General features: G+C 53.8%; 6 protein-coding genes across 6 annotated transcripts; 1 reads left to right on the top strand and 5 right to left on the bottom strand.

Moving 5' to 3' along the window:
* Positions 1–769: 769 nt before the first annotated feature.
* Positions 770–2780, bottom strand: IE81DRAFT_349252 (hypothetical protein; the record flags this gene model as incomplete). Its single annotated transcript, XM_025516368.1, has 3 exons — positions 770–1276; positions 1411–1632; positions 2529–2780. 3 exons carry the CDS (start codon positions 2778–2780, stop codon positions 770–772), a joined length of 981 nt encoding a protein of 326 aa, XP_025367617.1.
* Positions 2781–4779: 1999 nt separating this feature from the next.
* Positions 4780–6717, bottom strand: IE81DRAFT_342724 (hypothetical protein; the record flags this gene model as incomplete). The annotated part of the gene is made up of 3 exons (XM_025515711.1): positions 6208–6717; positions 5736–6117; positions 4780–5665 (listed from the first exon to the last, which is right to left on the bottom strand). Coding segments are annotated over exons 1-3 (1431 nt in total), but the record flags the coding sequence as incomplete, so codon positions are not given.
* A 704-nt stretch (positions 6718–7421) lies between these two features.
* Positions 7422–8526, bottom strand: IE81DRAFT_325566 (hypothetical protein). The gene has a single exon (XM_025514558.1). It carries the CDS (start codon positions 8489–8491, stop codon positions 7562–7564), a length of 930 nt encoding a protein of 309 aa, XP_025367615.1. The 5' UTR covers positions 8492–8526; the 3' UTR covers positions 7422–7561.
* An 840-nt stretch (positions 8527–9366) lies between these two features.
* Positions 9367–11236, top strand: IE81DRAFT_325565 (NAD(P)-binding protein). Its single transcript, XM_025514557.1, has 3 exons — positions 9367–10133; positions 10206–10291; positions 10372–11236. Exons 1-3 carry the CDS (start codon positions 9824–9826, stop codon positions 11023–11025), a joined length of 1050 nt encoding a protein of 349 aa, XP_025367614.1. The 5' UTR covers positions 9367–9823; the 3' UTR covers positions 11026–11236.
* Positions 11237–17457: 6221 nt separating this feature from the next.
* Positions 17458–18939, bottom strand: IE81DRAFT_368289 (hypothetical protein). Its single transcript, XM_025517135.1, has 3 exons — positions 18366–18939; positions 18034–18279; positions 17458–17967 (listed from the first exon to the last, which is right to left on the bottom strand). Exons 1-3 carry the CDS (start codon positions 18788–18790, stop codon positions 17730–17732), a joined length of 909 nt encoding a protein of 302 aa, XP_025367613.1. The 5' UTR covers positions 18791–18939; the 3' UTR covers positions 17458–17729.
* IE81DRAFT_221405 (hypothetical protein) lies at positions 18856–19828 on the bottom strand. The gene has a single exon (XM_025511051.1). It carries the CDS (start codon positions 19718–19720, stop codon positions 19220–19222), a length of 501 nt encoding a protein of 166 aa, XP_025367612.1. The 5' UTR covers positions 19721–19828; the 3' UTR covers positions 18856–19219.
* Between the last annotated feature and the right edge of the window lie 51 nt (positions 19829–19879).

Genomic DNA, 19879 nt, shown 5'->3' with positions numbered 1-19879 from the left:
CACACTGTCCAATCATACACGCTGGCCAAATCTTTGGCCATCTTCTCCTGTTTCCATGCAGCTTGAGGGTGTCAAGGCCCGTGCAACTATGGATGGATTACCTTTCATCCCTGACACCTGTGACTGCAAGTCCGACACAGACAGATTCAATCTGTGGACACAAATCACACCTGTGAGTATCTGTCAGTCAGTCAAGGGGAAGGTCATGGTATTCAAAAGGGGGAGGTGACACGTACACTGAAGACTGAAGAGGGGCGCGCGCGCTGCGACAGTATCTGAGCTCCAATAAACCAATGCTCCTCCATCAACTATCTTCACTTTGGCTGACAGACTCCGCACGTGTGCACTCTCAGGCAAAATGGATCAAGTCTTACAAGGAGTGCTTGGACAAGTCTGCAGCGGACAACAAGACACCTGCAAGCCCCCTTGGTCTGAGTCTGTCTGTTGCTGGACCATCTAGGCAACAGGACTCTGCGCCTCCTAGAGGCCCTTCAATGGAGAAGCTCGAGTGCAGACGCTCAGCAAGCGCCCTGGCAAGCAAATTCAACTCCATCAGAGCGGGCGGAGGCGGTAAGGATTTCTTTGCAAATCGCAAGAAGTCAGGCTCTTTGGTGGTCACAAGCGTCAGGCCTCAAATTTGCCGATGTTGAACAGTGCGGTTTGGCGCAAATTGACAGAAAAGCTTTGTATAGACGAGTAAAACTGACAATTTGCCATTCAGATCCGCATGATACCTGCGGAGGAAAGCTTGTGAAGAGTGCAGACAAGGTTAAGGGACAAGAAGAGGAAGAGGGAGAGCGAGTGCATCTGACAGCTGGCCCATCTTCTGGATTGTTGAAGATAGAAAGGAAGATGACAAGGGCAAGTGCCTGTGTGGGAGAGTGTAGGGGAGGGGAGCAAAGGTGAAAAGGATGGAGGAGAGGGGATGGGAGAGCGAGCAAGCCGCACGTGTGCTGCTTGCGCGACTGTTGGCAATCTCTTCCTTGGACATCCTGTGTCTGACTGCTCCATAAACTCTGGCCTCTTCCAGACCAAATTCGAATGCTTGGACAATCAGAGCATAATTTTCTCTGCGCGCTTGGTGCCACTTTGCCATGAAAATCTCCCTTCTCTCACTGGCACACAAAAGGGGCTGAAGATTTGGTGCATTGGCCAGAATCGCCTCAAGCTGGTCTCGAGAAGGATTTGTGGAGGTTGTGCGCTTGCAAAAGGTGCCGAAATTGTTCGGGCACTTGTTGGTGTAGGCAAAGTCCTTCATCGACACAGCTGACAATTGCTGATCTGCAGGAGCATTGGGTGTAAGTCAGACAAGGTGGTGGTAAGAAGCTACCAAGTCAACAACACAATGGATGTTTTCTCTAAGTACATATAGGGGCAATGACGTGCATGATGCACAGTCACGTGTCATACATTGGGCATGATGTACTTGAGCATGTAGTTGACGCTTGCGCTGTGGAACTCCCTGTTCATGTGAGCACGGCTTTTTGAGCCAGGATCCGCTTCTGACTCTTTGCGCAGCTCCGCTAGCTCCTCCTGACGAGCAGTCTTCTCTTCCTCCAGGGTCACAATCTTCTCGCCTTGGGACTTCGCACCAGCAGGTCCACAGCCCTCCACAGATCCTTGATCTGGGCCCTGCGGTCTTGCACGCGGCAAGGGAGACCGGAGGATTGGCTGAGATTGGATACACCATCATAGCTATGTCCAGGGAGCAAACTGCGTTGAGTGCCAGCAATGCTGCTTGGTCCTTGGGGAATGACGACGGCGGCACAAGCCAAAATGCAATTGGCATTCCTCACCCCTGCCGCTGCAATGGCCATTGGATTGGATGTCCGAGTAGGAAGACTGTAACATGATGAGATGGCAACAGCAGATAGACGAGGTGGTGAGTAGGCGGAGAAGGGAGTAGGCAGAGAAGGGAGTAGGTGGAGAAAGGCAGAATTGGGGCGTGGGTGTCCATTGAATCAAGGGGAAAGCAAGTGCGAGCGTGCTATTGAAGCTGATGCGGATGTCTGGTGCTGCTGCTCTCACTTACCGCACAAGCAGAGAAGAGCAAGGTCCACTGCGCTTTGAAGGTGTCTACAGACTCGCACAGAGCTCTTCAATTTCAACCGCTTGCGCCTCAAATTGGGTTTGTGAGTCGGAGTGTGCAATGTCAAAATCTGAACAAAGACGCTGGAGGTTACGGTGTTGGCATAACAAGCTCATGCAGCAGGACAGAGCAATGCGCGCGGTACAGCTGAAGCTCAGTGAGCTTGGAGCGGGAGAATGCACCTGCTTCTGCCAATGCCAGCTCCTGATGCGTGTAGGTCAGCTCGTTGTACAACTCTTTGTTGATGCGCAGGAACACCAAGAGATGATTGAGAGCTCAATGATCACTGCGCTGAAGCAACTGCTGGACGCTACAGAGCTGGCTCAGGGTGTTGGCCAAAGTTACAGGACAAATGTGGAGAGCAGTCACTCCTTTGCGCTCCCAGGTACCCTGCTTCTCACTTCCTTCCTGTCGCTCTGCAGGGCTACGTCCTGCCCACCAATGCTGTCTGCGCAGAGCCCGACACACTCCTGACCAACTCCCCTGCGCTTTGAGTATCATCACCACGCGCATCGCCTCTACTTGACTTGCTGGAAGGAGTGTACAACTGGGCCAATGCGTATGCGACAGATCCAAATGCTCCCTCTGATGTTTGCTGCAGCACCAAAGAGATTGCCTGGATGGCTGACAAGTGCACTGTGGCATGCAGAGCTGAGCTCAAAGCTGTCTTCTTCAACCAGGCTGTAGGCATGACTGGGTGCGTGGCAGAAAGTTGCTGCGCCTGCGCTGCGGTCAGCTGTTATTGCTTCCATCTGCCTGTAGCTGCTCAAAGTACACAGACACAGATAGTACAATCCGCTTGATTCAAAGACCGCCGCACACAGAGCATCCCAGCCAAGTACAATGTTGAGCTTGTACTGCTCTGCGTACGGAGCACACTTGCGCCATGAGAGCCATTCCTCATGCTGTGCTGAGAAGTTGTGCACGCAGAATTTGAGGCCGATTGGCTCAGGTTTGCGCAGTGGTACTGCCTTGGCTCCCTTCCAGGTACTGCGCGCAGTGAAGCGCAAGGAGAGGGATTGCTCCGATGTGCACCAGGCCATGAGCTTCTGGACAGACCCAGGCGCTATGTAATGGTGCACATGGCCAGTCATGAACCCTACTGCAACCTTCACAGGTCGACAAGCCCCAACAACCAGCTCGGTTTGGCAGGCAGACACAATCCCCGCAGGCAGGTGTTGGCTGAGCTTTGGGGAGTGGTACTACAAGCAGGGCAGCAAAATCTTGGTTTGTTGTCTGCAGAGGCAATAACAGAAGCTTTTCAGATGCTTTTGGTTTGCTGGAGGAGGCGGTGGCTTGGCAAGCCTCCATCTTCCCAGAAGCGTACCAGAGTACGCCCAAGCTGCACGAGGCGCACCTTGGCAATCTGGCCCATCCAGAGCATCTTGGCAAGTGGAGCAACTGCTACAAGCACCTGGCCATGACAGTCAACAGTTTTGATGCTCAGGAGGACGAGAACAGTAGTCTACCTATTGTCAAATTTTGCTGGTCTGGTTACCGCGCGGGTGCGTCATCTGTTGCCTCAAGCTCTCTTCTTCAAGGAGAAGCAGCTCTGCAGCTCAAAGCAGAGATTGTCCACACATGCTGGACAGATGTGGTCGCCTTTGGATGGACACTGTATCATCAGCCTGCACTTGACTATCACGGTGGACACCCCACAGGACGCGCAACTAGCTTGGAAGACTTGGTGCCCTGCTGGCGCATACTCCATCAGCAAGGTCTTCAAGCCGTGCTGCTTGATGTGGATGGACAAGGTCACTGCGGGTATTGTGCAGCTGCTTTACAGGTGTATGGCAATCCGCATGCCTGGCGCCTGGTCAGAATGACCCTACCTGAGCACCTCGATGCCCACCAAGGTCAAGTCCATCTATGTGAACACCTCATGCCCAACGGACGCTGCGCTGTGCAGTTGCTAGATGCACCCTGTGCTCGTCTTTGTATCATTGCTGATGCTGAATCCTCATCACTGTCTTTGTTGGACCTTCCAAGTGTTGGATTTGCATTTGCTGGATTTGCGTTATTTGCGTTTGCTGGATATGTGTGTGCCTTCTTATCATTGCATGTACCAATAGCGTTGTCACGGCCAGGAATTCACAGATTTGCTTGAAATTGTCTCGCACGTGATGTGTGGGCCTTAATTTCTGTGCACTTAGTACGGATCTCTTGGAAGTATCTGGTGAGAGTGAGGATTGGTGTCAGTAATCTAAATCGAGGTGCGGTCACTTTGCGCATGGCACATACAGGGAATGCGCAGGGGACCACAGCAAAGCAGGCAGGCACTCAAAGGCGCTGTCAATAGCGCGTGCGCCCATCTAGATACATAACTCGCCTTGAGGTCAACTTTAGCTATGACTCGATATAGCGGCTTTTTGAGACCGCGTCGGATTCACATATCATGAACGCTGCTTTCTGTCAGCTACCTGCCATTCTTCGTCCGCAGTTGGGCGGAGTCCCGTGCTGCGCGATAATCTCGAGCCCATTGAAGGGGGGCGCAGAACATGGCTCACATTGCCAGTCTACAGCTACGGATGCATTGGGTATCATGATGAGAGGAGCAAAGATGAAGAATACATGGCGAATCAGAAACAATCAACGACCCAATGACCGCTGCGCTGGAGAGGCGGGATTCCGCGCAGACATCTCATCGTCTACGGACTCCAGTGTGGGAATTTTGTGCAGCTCGAGCGTACCCTCCCTTGCTGAAATTAGGAGCGCTGCCCAAGTCGAGTCCCAAAGCAGGTGCAGCAAAGTCGTCGGCAGGGTGAAGGGTCTGGTCCGAGTCCGGCGCTGAGACCTGATCACCCCCCTCGGCCGCAATTTCGACGGCCAGCGGATTTCGCATGGCTCCGGGCTCCAGCTGGAGCCAGCTGGCAGAGGTGGAGCAGATGTGCGTATCCAGTCCGTGTGCTTTGGCGTACGCTTGCGTGATACCTCCATCTGCTCTTTCGACATGCTTTGGCAGCTCACTGTTGGCTGCGGCGCTGTCCTGAGGTGAAGTTGTGACTGCAGCGAGCGAAGGTGGAGGTAGCGCCACAGTCAACTGAGCGTCTCCAGGCAAGAAGCTCAAAGCGCATAAGAGGGTCGCGCGTATCCACACTGGTGCATCGAACAAAGACAATGTAGACCCAGCCGTGAGCTGCATGGGATCAAAGCGAGGCGATCGATTTTGGCCTCGACTCCGACGTTTGGCAGCTGGACCTCCTGAAGAGTCAAATGTTGGAGAGCGGACAGTAGGACTCCCCGTCGAGCTGCCCTTGCTCTTGCTAGAGTCAAAGGATCTGCGAGTTGCTCCGCTCTGGGTGAGGTTGGGTACCAGCGTATCGGATTTGACGTGGTTTCCCGTGCGCTGGAGAGGTGACGCTTGCTTATCGGCCTCCGCACATGCTTCGCGCAGCAGTTCTGCTTCGTCCAAAGTGATGGAAGGCGGTGCTGTGGCTTGCGGTACCAAGCCCGCGCTAGGCATTGACCCGTCAGGCGCTGGTGAAGCGAACCTGTCTTCGAGAAAGCGGGTGGCCTTGCGCGCGGCTGCATTCAGGGGGTGTTGGCCTTTCTTCAAGATGTCCAGAGTGGAAACGACTGTGAGGCAGCGCATGGAATCGTGAGTCGAGCAGCAAGCCAAGCCGCATCGCTTGATCCAACCACGCACCTTCTGTCGGCACAATGCAGCGCACGTCGGACGTCTTGAGCCAATCGTGTACGCTCCTGAGCGAGTAGATGAGCACGCTTGCGTCCAAAATGTACGTCTTGACACTCGCGCGACGTGAATGATCAAAAAGCGCACTTTGAGGTTGAGTCGCGGACGAATCGCCGCGACTGCTGCGCAGAGGCTCTTTGCTGGCCGTAGAGCTGTGACGTCCTTCACCTGGCCGCGTGTTTGCCTCTCTGCCGAGCGAGCGAGCTGTGGCCGGGGCCGAAGATGAAGCGCTTCGACTGTACTCCAAATCGTCCACCTGTCCTTCTAGCTGACGCACACGATGCTGAAGGAAGAGAGCGCCCATCTGTTGACACAATGATTTTTGTTTGATGCTCTTCATTCCAGTCGAGGTGTGGACAGGGGCTCAGGTTAGCGATGGAACTGACAAGACACGCGCGCGGGCGTCGCAGGGGACTCTGCTCACCTTTTCTTGAGGTTCCACAGCAGCATCTCTCTCCTCGCCACTAGCCCTTGCTGGCCCTTGCTTTTTGGCCCCTTGAGCGCTCTCATTCGCATGCTTCTCCTCCGCCTGAATTTGCGCTCGGACGGGCGGAGGCAGCCTGACGCTGGTCAAAGGAACGGGTGGCATCCTGACCGCTCTCCAACGCGTCCTGCCAGGGATGCTGGCGATTTGCTGCTTGGGGAAACGGAGGACACAGAAGTCGGGCGTGAATGCTGATCCCGAGGGAAGTGTTTAGGGTCATCGGCTAGTCATGGGTTCGTCATCGTCTCTGGGATGGAGTTCCACTCGGTTGCATGCAGTCACTGAGGGATGCGTGAGGTGGGTGGTGCTAGGGCGGAAGGCAGCAGCAAAGAGGTGGATAACGATGTACCATGTGACGATGCGGACGATGTCAAGCGGATGGATCTGTCATTCGCTGAAGCAGAGCATGGATCAGCGCTGTTGAAGTGAGAGGGAGAAGGACACGCTGATGATTGTGATTGATTGACAGATGCTTGCTTGCATGCTCGCTCGCTCACCCTTGGGCGTGCCTGACTGACGCTCGACTCATGCGCGCGCGTGCGTGCAGGATGAGTCACGCAAGTAACGAGCGTGAGCGCATTGCATTCACGCGCTCGTCCGTGTGTGCTCAGATGCCCCACCCACCCACGCCTCCAATTGCGCCGCCGCCAAGTGGAGGCAGAGATCCGGTTTCAGTCAAAGTCAAGAGTTGCGAGGTGCGAGTGCCAGTCACGTGAGTGCTGCGTAAGCTTTCGAGGGAGCACTTGTGACTTTGAACCTTCTCCCTCTTCTCTTCGTCGGACAGACGCGGACGCTCGAACTACTTTGCCAAGAGCATATCATCAAGTTGTCCATCCATGGCCACATGGCATCTCACCCTCACCCGCGAGGGAGAGTTTTGAGTGAAAGACGTGAGTGTGAGTTGCGCAGCAGACGCGCGGTTGCTTTGCACAGCCGCGATCGCATGATTTTGCTCAGCGCGCGCGCGCGCGCGTGTGCGAACGCGTCTCAGCGCTGACTCAGCATCAGCGATGAGTTACAGTCTTGAGTCACGAGCAGTCTTGAATGAGTCACTGAGTCAGGTCCGGCTGAGCGCAGACTCTGCAAGCCACGCTAAAGGACACCTGATTCTAAAGAGACACCGCCTCGAAGCAAAGCATAACCACAATCAGGCGCGGTATCAAAGCATCAATTGCAATCTGTTGCACACTCATCATTCGACGATCACGAGCTCGGCACCGAACGCGCGTTGACAGCTCGTCAGTCGTGGGCTCCCCACACGACATGTGGCGTGTGATCTCTGTGCGTGGCGTGCTCAAAATAGGAGGCCACCGAGAAGCAGACCGCCCATGAGACCACCAGCGATGGGCAGACCCATGCCTCCTCCATATCCGTATCCAGGTCTGCGTCGATAGGGGCCGTACGGTGCGGCGTAAGTTCCGGGTCCGTATGGATATGCGGTCTCTGTCTGGTAAGGCGTGTAACCCAAGGATGGTGCAGCGTACGGGTCCATGCTGGGTGGAGGCTGAGCAAAAATGTCTCTGCCCCTCTGATCCCGACCCAGCAGCTGCGGCTGACCAGTCTGCGCAGCTCGATGAAGCGCAGCTCGAATGGCTTGATGCTGCCTGTACGCTTCCTCTTCCGCTTCCCTCTGCTTGCGACGCTTCTCCACGCGCTCCGCATGCGTCGTCCCCGTCATCTTGTTCTTCATTGTTTGTCCAAACTTTTTCACGCCTGTTGCAGCCGGCTTGCTACCGCTCTGCGCATCCTGATTCGCCGAGTGGCTACCCATCGTCTCGTGCTGACGCGTTCCCGAAGCGCTTGCACTCGGCCCTGCATTCGGATCGGCGCGTGAACCTTCCTCATCCGTGGTCTCATCCACCGTGTGGTATCCGCTGAGTCTCTTGCTCGCCAGCACCTCGGGCTCCTTGGACCCTTTGCCGCGATGCGCATTCTTATACTGCTCATCATCCAGAGGGTGCTCCCAGATGGAGCGAGGCGGATTAACAGTTGTGTCGACGTAAAAGTGATGCCGGTTGCGCGGATCGTATTGTCGTACCCAGCCTTGGGGCAGCGGTCTGCCCAGATCCTCCATGGATCGTCGATCTTGAGCAGGAATCAGCGAAGGTCGTCGACTGGGCGTGGACGATGCACTGTTAGGATTGGCACCTCCAGCGCGTGCTGGTGCAGTAGCCGCAGCATCGTAAGAGGGTGGCGCATCGGGTGGCACACTGGTCGAGGTCATGGTCAGCACCAAGGTGAGCAAGTGTGAAGGGGGGGGGGGGGGGGGGGGGGGAGCTCTGCGCCGCGTGGCGACAGATTCAAGTAGCGATCAGGAGTCCGCGGCGGTGTCGCGTGTCCAGAATCGTTGTTGGCTTGGGGGAGGACTGGTAATTTTAGCAAGTGGACAGGGATGGTAGTCCCCAACAGCTGGTTCAAGGTGGCGAGTCCAGCGTTACGGTCGATCTGGGAGGCGTTGAGGTGGGAGTGCAAGGATGCCAAGTCGTGAGTGGTTCAAGCGACTCGCGCCACTCGTCACTTTCCCGGCTCCATGATGTGGAGGTGCTGCGCCGCGCGAGCCTTCCACGCCGCCTCGATTCACGTGATTGCTGCATGCTGGCTGACATTTACAACAATCAATTTTTGATTGAATCTGAGACGCTTTGCCAGTCATGTGTCAAGAGTCAAGAGTTTGAAGCCTGATAATCACGATGATCATGAGTTGGAGTGAGTGTCAGCAGAGTCAGTCAAGTCAGCTCACGCGAGCGATCACACGCAGCTCTTTGGCTTGCCTCGATCCACGGCGACCATAATCAAAAATCGCAATCGATTCATGACTGCGAACGAGACGAGACAAGGAATCTGTGTTGCAGCGCAGGTTATCAGTCTGAATTGCCCATTGCCTGCAGCCTCAAACATCTCGTGCCGCCGGATGCCGGACAATTAGCTCAGCTTACACGGCAGTCGCGCGGTGCTCGAGCGTTTTTGAGTTTTTAGGGGAAAGCATCAGCTGATGGGGGGGGTGGCGCGATCAGGATGGACATCCAGTGATTTGTGTGTCAAATAATAGCATGGCATATCGACGCACAAGCTCACAACGAGTAAAACGTGCAGGAAAGCAGATACTGTAGTAGATGATTACGACTGAAACGTGAATGGCGCAATCGTGAATCGATCGATGCCCACCCTCTGCTGCCGAAGCCGCTTACGGCCGCAAGGGTCAAGCAGTCACGAATGCCGTGACAGCTCAGCAGGCCTTACAAATCAAGCACAATCACCAAGTCTGGATAAGCCGGACCCGTGTAAATCGCCTACGATTCTGACTGGAGAGGCAGCTTTGCTCGACCTCGTCACACAGCATCGTGAATGACGCAACTTGATGGCCCTCCTGAATGTCGACGTGACACGATGCTGCTGGAACCTCTCTCGCAAACGATTATAAAACACGAGCGAGCAAGTCCAAATCGCTTTTGCCGACCGCTTTCCCCGACTTGCCCTAGTTTCTTCACCATCCGCGCAAGCAGTTGGCGCGCAAAGTATATTCGAAGTCCACGCCACCACGGTCAATCGCATCAAGATGACTACCGATCAATACACACCCACCTACATCCTCGTCACCGGCGCAAACGGTCTCTTGGGCGCAGCCATCATCCAATCTCTGCTGGACAAGAAGCTACGCGTTCGAGGCACCGTTCGCTCTCAGCAGCGTGTAGACGAACTGAAAGCCGCTTTTGCAGAGTACGACGAGACGCGTTTAGACTACGTCATTGTGCCCGAAATTACCGCCCAAGGGGCATATAATGAGGCTGTGCAGGGTGGTATCGACGGCATCATCCACACCACGTCTCCACTTCCAACGCACTTCAAAGAGAGCATTGCTGCGACGGGTGAGTGGATAGATTGACGATGCGCCGGAGGAAAACATTCGGCTCACGGCTCTAGGTTTTGCGTGCCTCCAGGCAATGCGAAAAGCGGCCTGGACTCTGCGATTGAGGCTGCCAAAGGCATCGTATCTAGTGCAGTCGAGACTGGCACAGTCAAGCATGTGAGCACGAGCGAGCCATGCGGAAAAGCGGGACATGAAGTATAAACTCACATCGGACTGTCACACCTTCACACTTCCAGCTCGTCTTGACATCTTCGGTAGGCGCTCTCACAACCTCCTGGATTGATGAGCGCAACACCACCCTGGGCGCATCAGACTATGGCAAAGCGACCTACGAGCAGATCGCAGTGTCCGACGATCCCAGCATCTCCTATAAGGCCTCCAAGGCGCTCGCGGAAAAGGCTGCGTGGGCGACGCTGAAAGCAGCTGGCGATCCGTTCCGATTGACGACCATCTTGCCTGGTGCAGTCATCGGACCCGCACGAATCGGACCTCCCACGACCAGCACAAACGCGATCGCATACAGCTTGGCAACCCAAAAGTCTACCGCTAATCCCATCACCAAAGTGCCGGCTTACTGGCTGCCCTGGGTAACCTTGCCAGAGATTGTCGATGCACACGTCACAGCCCTTGTGACGCCCTCGAGCTCTGGCAAGCGCTATGTGCTAGCAGGCAGAAATGTCACGAACTCGGAATTCCGCGACATCCTTCTCAAAAGCGTGCCAGGTGCCAAATCCGAAAACACAGTCGAGGAGACTTTCGACGAGAGCACCGTCAAGTGGGATCAACAGCTCGCACTGGACGAACTCCTTCGCAAGCCCAAGTATGATGATATCACTCCAATCACAGCGTCTGTCCTCAAAGCGATAGCTACGGCTCCAACTGCCGCTTGAAAGACCAGGCGATTCACCCGCACGGTAAAGTCCACAGGCTGCTCACCGGGACGTGTAGCAGGCAGACAACCATATCTGTATGTTCTTGTGCGCCTAAACTTTGTTTAGTCAAAGGGTTGCTACAGCGGCTCTCTGCGTTGGAAAAGATCTTTTCCCGTCTGGCGCTTGTCCCACCCAGTCTGACTTGCTTTCGGCTCGGACGACCTAGAGGTATCAGCGCAGCGCAGCCTTCATTTTGAGCCATTGCGAATTGCGCTGTGACCCAGACTCATGACACTACGAGCTTTTCGACGGTCAAGTAAAACATGATGTAGCAGCAGACTAAGACAAAGCTCGTCGGGTCTCCTGGTCGTGCTCACTGTTGTAAGTAAAACAGAGCTTCGCGGCATGCATTCGACATAAGCTCTATCCTGAGTCGGACCTTACGAATGTGCGGCAACGCTAGACCCACATTGATTGTGACAAAAGGATGGCAGACGAAAGGCTTGGAGGCGAAACTGAGGTGCGCTTGGCTGCACACCACAAAGCGGGACCACATAGCAGCCGCACAGCAGCTGATCTTTGCGGTGACGCTGGTGCAGTAAACCTGTGTACCAAAGCGCTTCCGTTGACTTGCGCTGGATTGACATGATGGTTTAACCAAAATCTGAGCTTGGCACGCATGGCATTTTACACGACGGGAAAAATGAGAATTGAGGGTCAGTCGCTGTCAGAGTGGACAATACGATCAGTGTGGTTGGGTTTGGCGCAGAACAAGGTGTTTGTCATCAGTATACTGGTCTTCAGTGGCAAATTGGGCAAACAGAAACAGGCCGCTCTCATTTGCCTCCTCCTCTGCGCTTCTGATTGGCCAGTACCCAACTAAAGTTGCTTGCAGTTGGAATTTGCAGAGCGTAATTTGCGAGGCAAATAGATCTGATTGGTCCGTTCGGTGCTGCTGGGCATACTTGATGAAAGCTGCTTGCAGCTTTGTTCTGTGTGCCTTCATGACAGCTTGAGGCTCCTGCCACCGTCGTCCAAGCATCTCGACAAGAGCGGTCACAAGGTGCTAGAATTTGGTAGAGCCTTCAGGTCTCGCGCTGGGGGGTTACAGCTGCTTGAGGACGAGGTGACTGGGCAAATTCGGCGCAATTTCTTCGCAGCTCTCTGGTTCCCAGCTCGTTCCCAGCTCAAAGGAGACCTCAAGTAGTGACGAGAGGACGCATAATTGCTCGCAGAAGCAAGAATGGTATGTTTGGTGTGTTAGCATCCGATGATTCGAAAGCTGAACGGGGCAGGCTATTTGTTGGCGGGATCAAGACCAGAGATGCTACTCGCTCTCAGATTCTGAGCCAAGTGTATCAACGTGCTCACTAATGTCCAGGAAAATACTCAAACGCGAGATTGAAAACGGTGACTGTCTGTCTACATGTAGCCTCGACTAGCACTGCAACATCGTGCCACAGCTCATTCCGTTGATCCTGTTTCAACGAAGTGTCAGTAAATCATCGTCTGGCTGTCTCAGAGTTCAGCACCCTACTCAGATTATGACGCATGGTTTGGTAAATTAGTTGGCGAGTGCAGAGCTGAGTAGCTAGGTGCTTGATCACGACAAAAGGGCTTAATTGCATCGCAGCAACGCCAAGCACGCGAAACCACTTGGAATCACGCATACGTTTTTCCGGCCCTGAACCGCTATAAGATCTTGCTTGGGCTAGTTCGCGACTCTCGAAGGTTGTTTTTTTTTTTTTCTTGTCGACCCTCGCAGCATCTTACTTTACTAACGGGGGAATTCAGTACAAGATCTGGTCCCAATGCCGAGATGTCTTGCGAGCACTCATCTCCTGATTTTTGGAGTCATGCACAGCGCATAGCAACCAAAGATGTTCTAGGACCCAGTCCTACAGAATGCCGATAATGAACAAGGCCATAGCGTGCAGTTTCTGAAAGCCTACATCTATTCTATGAATGAGCCCCGTCATGCGTAATGTAATAACTTTGGTCTGACTACCTCACATTCCATCCAATCAACTATCTTGGAGAGATCGTCTCAAATTCTTGAGAGTGTGTGAATGGTCTTGGGTCCTTTGTCAGTACATTTCCGAACTTTGATTCTGCAAGGTTCATGCATGGACCGCTGAATTTTTACTGGTCAAATAATGCGGGCATCGTCTTCTCACGTGTAGATTCATAGCTTCAACAAGTATGCCGATGCATCTCGACGTGTCTCGAAGTCGATGCCAAGCTCGTCAGCCGCGGCGTCTAGCATCACGAAAGATGTTCTTGAATGTGGCTGCGATGCTCGTCAACTCGTTCTTCCCAAACTTTCACGCGTCTTTTCAGCACAATGCAGGCTCACGCTTAGAGAGAAATTTAACGGTCGTACGCGTTGGCCGGGTCGAAGGCACTGAAGAGAGAGCTTTACTTCTCCTGACTACACCGTGGACTAATAAAACCCATAGCAATGGTGCCACTTTGTTCAAGGGCCAATTCCTGCGACACATAGCATTTAGTTTCGATATTCCAAGCCGCTTTGAACGCATCGTCACTAGCGAAATCAGGACGTACATTGATCTCGCGGTCTCGGCTAGCACTCTTTGGACACGATATCCAGTCTGGCGTGTCTGCCTCTGTAGCACACCTGGCAAAGCGTCTCTTGGTGGCGCAAAAGAGTCGAATAAGAAAAGGAATACAAATTGACTCTCTTCGTCCAACTAAATCGACCGTCGAAAGATGATCCCCCGACTTGGCGTTATGCATTTGTGAAAGCAGAAGCGGTCCTCTGTCTATTTATGCAGCTTTCAGTGGGCGAATCGAACTTTAGACGGATGGTCCAGAGAGAAGACAGTTTTTTTTTCACTCAGAAACAATGACATTGTAATTTTCCCATCTCAAGAAATGGTTCGATTAGATGGCGAGGGGTGTATATGATGCGCTAAACTCGCGTTCATGTTCAGTGCAAGGACAGAGCAACACAAAATTTCAGAATGCACAGAGCCGTTCCAGTCTTGTATGATATGCCAGTTGTTCTACATTGAGGATGGTAGACAAACAATGAGAATTGATATGATCTTAGACATCGAAAGCAAAGATCCATCAATCCTCGCTTGAATTCTGAGTGGACATTGAGCCACACACCCAGTCATGAGGCAATGCATCGACATCATTTGCGTGGTGAGAGAACCACCAAACGCTGTAAGGCTGGAGACAGTTTTCAATCAACTACTGGCTGTGAAATGTGTTCGCACAACTTTTGACACGTCTTTTTCGTCCAGCTTGTGACGCGTGTGAGAACAAAGTTGCAAGCAAGGCTAAACCGTAGCTTTATGCTGCTCGATGACGCTCCACTACCCCGCCGTTCATTGAGGTCTGAAGCCCTCTTTTCCTTCAAAATTTCCCGCAAAAGTAGGAGCATTGATTTGTGCGTCTTTGGCACCAAATGACTCTGTAATGACTCTGCAATACAGAGCTGCATCGGCAAGACGCAAGTGCCCACAACACTTCTGCGTGCTGCTGTGAGCCTGCAACGGCAGTATCATGGCTTTGTCTGCGTACGCATAAACAATTTACAACCGCATACATTGCATTCTGACCCACAGAGGCACAAGCAAAAAGACGTCAAGCTTCATACAGGTAGGAGCATCCAGGCCAATCTCGGTCAGATAGCCGGTGGAAGAAGAGGTGATTGTTGGGTTCGAGGGGCAAAAGTGCAAAATGTCAGCAGGTTGTTGACGAGCACTCAAGATCTCACAGACCTATCCTTTTGCATGGCTGGTTCGTCTGCAAAGTCTGCTGCCAGCCACTACTTATGACTTGAGCACTCACGTTCGGCGTGCTCTGGTTCAAGTTGCGCACGTGTCACTTGACGTCAGGAAAGGGGTTAGTGAAGCTAGCTACTACTAGGTGCAGCAACGGGGTGGTCTATGACATCTTCGAAACGTTAGCGTACACACTATTTTCGGCAGCCAAGGGAAGCTCACTGCCAGCGTTAACAATGACCACGATCAGCGGGTGGCGAGGGGTTTTAGGCAGCTTGGGTACGCGTACACGTGTGACGGGTCTAGCATTCTGAAGCAGATGTGTACATGCACATAGGATCCTCCGAGCAGACTGACGTCCAGCGCAGCAACTTGGGCAGGTCGGCGATGTCCCCGCGCCAGGCATGCAGATGCTTGAGGAGGTAGCTGTAACAAGAACTGCTCTTTGATCTTGCTATGCCTTTGAAATACCAGGTGCTGTGGCCAGCCAGGAAGCAAGGACTTTGGAACTCTCCAGAATTCACTGCTTGGCCTGCGCAAATGGCAATCAAGATGTTCCCGTGGTGCGTCTTGCGGTGGTTCAGGTGCAAGCCACACAAGCAGTTGGTGGAAATGAGCATAGATTGCTTGAGTTGGGTGGAGATCTATGTATGTATGTATGTGCGCGATACATACGCGCGTCGCGCACGTAGTTACTCGAGGGTTTGAATGCAAGCCTTGCGGTCAGTGAGCTCCGTCTGCACATTTACAAGCTGGCTCTCAAGGGTTTGAATGCAAGCCACACGGTCAGTGAGCTCTGTCTGCACCTTTATGAGCTCCTTGCGCAAACGCTCCGGCTCGGCCAGATGGTCAGTGAGCTCCGTCTGCACCTTTACGAGCTGGCTCTCGAGGGTCTGTGGCGGTGGAGCTGGAGCAGCTTTTGCAGCTGGTGATAGCATCTTGATACCTGTCAAAGCAATCTGCAAACTCGAAGTCAGCATCTGAGGCCCTGTCAAAGTGATCAAACTCGAAGTCAGCATCTGAGGCCCCTGATGGCGAGGACTCCACAATTGAGCTCGATGTGTTGTCCATGCCGTTCGGCCACATCTGGTGCTGGACTGTCAGCACAAATAGTGACCATCATGCATCCGAACGCAACAGATTGAGTCTGACAAGAGGACCTTTGTGCTGTATAGCATTTCCCTGCCAAGTGAGGACCGTTTCCAAAGTTTCAAGCTATGTGGTGTTTAATATGCACAATCTGGCCCATTGTTGTCTGGTACTTACTTGGCTCAATGAGGATCAATCTTTAGCATGCACTGGCATTCACGCTGCCGCTGGAATGGTGCGCTGCAGAGAATGTGAAGCAGCTGCAAGCTGCCAGCAATTTGCCTGGCATACAGAGCCAGGCCACTGCCGGACCGAGAGAGATCTTGGCTTGTCTGTTGGTGAATGTAGAGCCGCAAATGCCAGCTGCACAGGTGCAGGCTTACACACAGCCAGGAGCAGTCATCAACCTTGCAAGCTGCTGGCTTCAAGTCTGTGGGCTGGGAACATGAGGTTCGTGTGCAACACCTTCATCAGCAACACCTTCTATTTGCTATTCACCTGGCCTGGCTGGACAGCCAAAGTCTAGCCACACATCAAATGTGCTTGCTGGCGCAGCAGGAAAAGTTGCTTGCTACTTTAGCAGAAGGAGCTGTCTCGATGGTGCGCTGACCGCCGATAGCATAGCCTGGATGTGCTTTATGCGCCATGTCATGGCCGCTGGTTGTCTGCCTGCAAAACGGAAGTCCTAGACATCTGATCAAAGATCGTTTCTCATACACGACCCCTGCCACCAAAGGGGAGCAAGGGCGTCATGGAGCTTCATGCAATCGGACTTGTGGCTGCGGCTTGTGTGACATTATATGCCAGACTGGGTACCTGAGATGTACAAGCTCTACTGAAAAGGTTTGCTTACAGAGACTGTACCGTGCTATCTCGATCTTTTTTTCCTGCGCTTTGTTGGGAGATTGTCATTCGCATCTAGAACAGCTGGGGCAATGCAAGCCCCATTTTCTGGGCTTTGTAGTCTATCGCACCGTGCAGTCGATGTGTTCGGGGTACGGCAAGTTGCTGACGGTCCATGAGACGCCTCCAATTACACATCCGTGGCGACGCTTTGGACCAGCCGTTTGCTCCGCCGAGCTTCCGAGGTCAAGATCTGCATGAATCTCCAAGTCGAGTCTACCACGCTCCTAGCGATGATGTTGTTCATGCTACGCGTGAGACATAGTGAGAGGTTCCTCTGCACGCTTGTAGTCAATCGTCTCCGCTTTCTCGCGCACCCCTTGTCTTTAAGACCTCTGTTGGCTCTACATCCACCATCACGAGAGGAGCCATTTGCGTGTGAGGCATTAAGCGTTGCTAGGTCATTCCTCGCATTTCTGCCATTCCTTCCCTCTTCTAGGTATCACCCAAATGCCACTTGTAGCGGCCTTTCCAGTCATTGCAACAGTGCGCAGAGTCGGCATTGCCAAGAAAAGTTACCTTGGCTGTCTTGTGGCGCGTGAGTTTTCTGTCGCCGGCAAGTAATGTAGTCGCTGGGCCGCTTGACCTTTGCTCTGATCTTCGCCACACTCCAAGTGACACCCGCTGCGGCCATATGTGCCCGAGATTGCCCAATGCCTTTCTGGCCTCGCCAGACTGGCCAAGCTTTGCGCTCGGTCCCTGTGGGTGTGTGGTCCAGAACAGTCGTTCATGCGCGGCTACACGAGAGCGTCAATACCACATTTGACGAGAGCGCGCTGGTGACAGCGAGCAGCACTGTTGATGTGAAAGATACCGAGCGAGGGCGAACACAGGAGCGTTCCGGCTCGGCGGAATACAGCATGTATTGATGTTATCTTCTTGAGTATCGAGCCCGAGCTGCGTCGTGTATTCATCCTGTTGTTCTCGCCGCCAATTCGACTGCCCAGAGCATCGATCAGACCACAAATACCACCATCACCAGTTGCCGCCCACCCACCCGGGAGTTTCACCCGTCGCCGGTCCGTGACCAGCTTCCCAACAGCTCTGGAAATTGCCATCTCCTCTCTTGTGGCGTTCGCACCACGTGTCAAGCTTTTTTCCAGGGTCTTCCTTATTGTACTGCTGTATAGCGTGCTTTTCTGCGAGAGACTTGGACCAATGACGGAAGCCGAGCTCAGCGGAGACGGTTGCACCTGCTGCGGCAGTCAAGCCTCTGCAGGATATGAAGACGCGCAATTAGTCTAGACACATCAGAACCATCGCTTTCGAGATCACTCACAGAGCCCACTTGAGACCAGTCTTGACTTTGCCGCCCACCTTTTTGACGCCTGTAGATCCCGCGCTGTGAGTGACAGGGATCAGGTCCCGCGGCAACAATGTCGGCGACGACGCAAGCTCGCCAGAAAGCGTCCGTGTATTGATGTGCCCGTAGGCATCATAATATGCCTTTCTTTTGCGAGTTCTACGAGAGACCTGGCTGCCCTCATAAGCAGCTGTAGCGGCTACGCCGGTCGCCGCCAGTCCGCTGTGAAGACGCGGCAAGTTTCGGAGGGGCGGCGGGAGAGGGTCAACGAGGCGCATATCTCTCGACCCGTTGATTTTCGGACTCACAAAGAGGTTCGAAGCGGGTGTCGCACGATAGCCCCCGTCACCTTTTGTAGACGAGATGCTGCCCTGGGAGAGGTGAGTGGCGAGCGTTGGTGCTCGTCGATTGCGACAGGTACGCTGGGGTATTGATTATGAAGTGTTGGCGTGGTCGGCGTTAGTGGGACCACTTGCATGTTGCTGCTGCTCGAAGTTCGTGATAGGCGCTGCTCCCTCGAAGACCCGACGCTGGAAGATTTGACGATGTGCGTACCATCATGACCCACGATCTTGGCCAGCTCAAGTCCCTCTTCGGCTCCGGGCAGACCTCGAACCACGAGAGTGGTCGCAAAAACTCTCGAAGAGCTCTTGGAAGAAGGCGAGACAGGCAAAGCGGCTGTTCGTGCGACCACGACGGCCGCAAGGAGCCATGCAAAAGATCTCTTGAACATGACTTGGTCCTTCCAGGCTCCAGGCGACCGGACGAGACGAGCGCGCGAATCTTAAGCGCGCTCTACAAAACAGGTTGCCCTTCTGATTCAAACGTCAGACCGGCTGACCGCTGTGACGAAACATGAAAATGGCGAGGACGCGGAAATTGTGAAAAAAAAAAAAGCATAGCGGGCCAATCTTGGGTCGACCGTGGCAAAGAATCCCATTTTTGTACTTGTGACGCGCTTCCTCCCCTCCGGCCTGGCACAAGACATCACAACAGACATGCTGACATCGCACTCGACGTTTGCTGCGGAAGCAAGCCCTTTGCCGCTGAGGACCCTCGCAGTGTGAAGAAGTGGCAACTCTTGTCGTACGCGGCGTGGCATCTGGGCGTTTACATTTTGGTGGCAAGGGAAAGCTGGGCCAGAGCATCGGGTCGTCGCTCATCAAGATGGCGCAAATCTTATCAAAGCGCGACCGCAACCACTTTCGAGATTCTGGAGATGAACTGAACATCTGGCTATGTAGTCTGCGCTTTGGCCACCGCATCCGGCCAAACTTGTGCCGCGCACAATGGAGAAGCGTGACATGGGTAGCAAGGCTGTTGACGGATCAGCTAGTCCACTCCTTCCACGCGGACAAGCTCTGAGCAAACGCGCTGGTGAAGCCCTGTGCCAAGGCAACGTTCGCGTGCAGCATCCAACAGCGTCCGAATCACGCTTTGACGTGTAAATGTGGGAGTTTGTTGGACATCTGTGTCCATCGCGGCGCATGTCGGCCTGATCGCGTGCGAGAAGTCTTGTGTTTCGGCGTCGCCACTTGCGCGGGCACGCTTCCATGGTGTTATGGCGGCGCAGCAGCAATTGTGCGCCATGGCTTCCGGCACAGGCGGCCAAATCACCAATGAACTCGATTTTGAGCTGCGATGCGCTCGGCGCTGTTTGCATGGGTCGCCATTCGTGATTGCACACAAACGCATTCCGAAGCGATGACCAACGTCAATGAAATTGAGACCGGGAACTGGTGTCCGCTGGCCGCGTGCGTGTTTCGAAGATTCCCGCCAGCCTAGATTGGATCTACCGATCCCAGCCGGTCAATATAGCGCC

The sequence above is a fragment of the Ceraceosorus guamensis genome (assembly GCF_003144195.1).
Source record: "Ceraceosorus guamensis strain MCA 4658 unplaced genomic scaffold IE81scaffold_67, whole genome shotgun sequence".
NCBI classification, from domain to species: domain Eukaryota; kingdom Fungi; phylum Basidiomycota; class Exobasidiomycetes; order Ceraceosorales; family Ceraceosoraceae; genus Ceraceosorus; species Ceraceosorus guamensis.
This window is presented reverse-complemented; position numbering and strand designations above follow the sequence as displayed.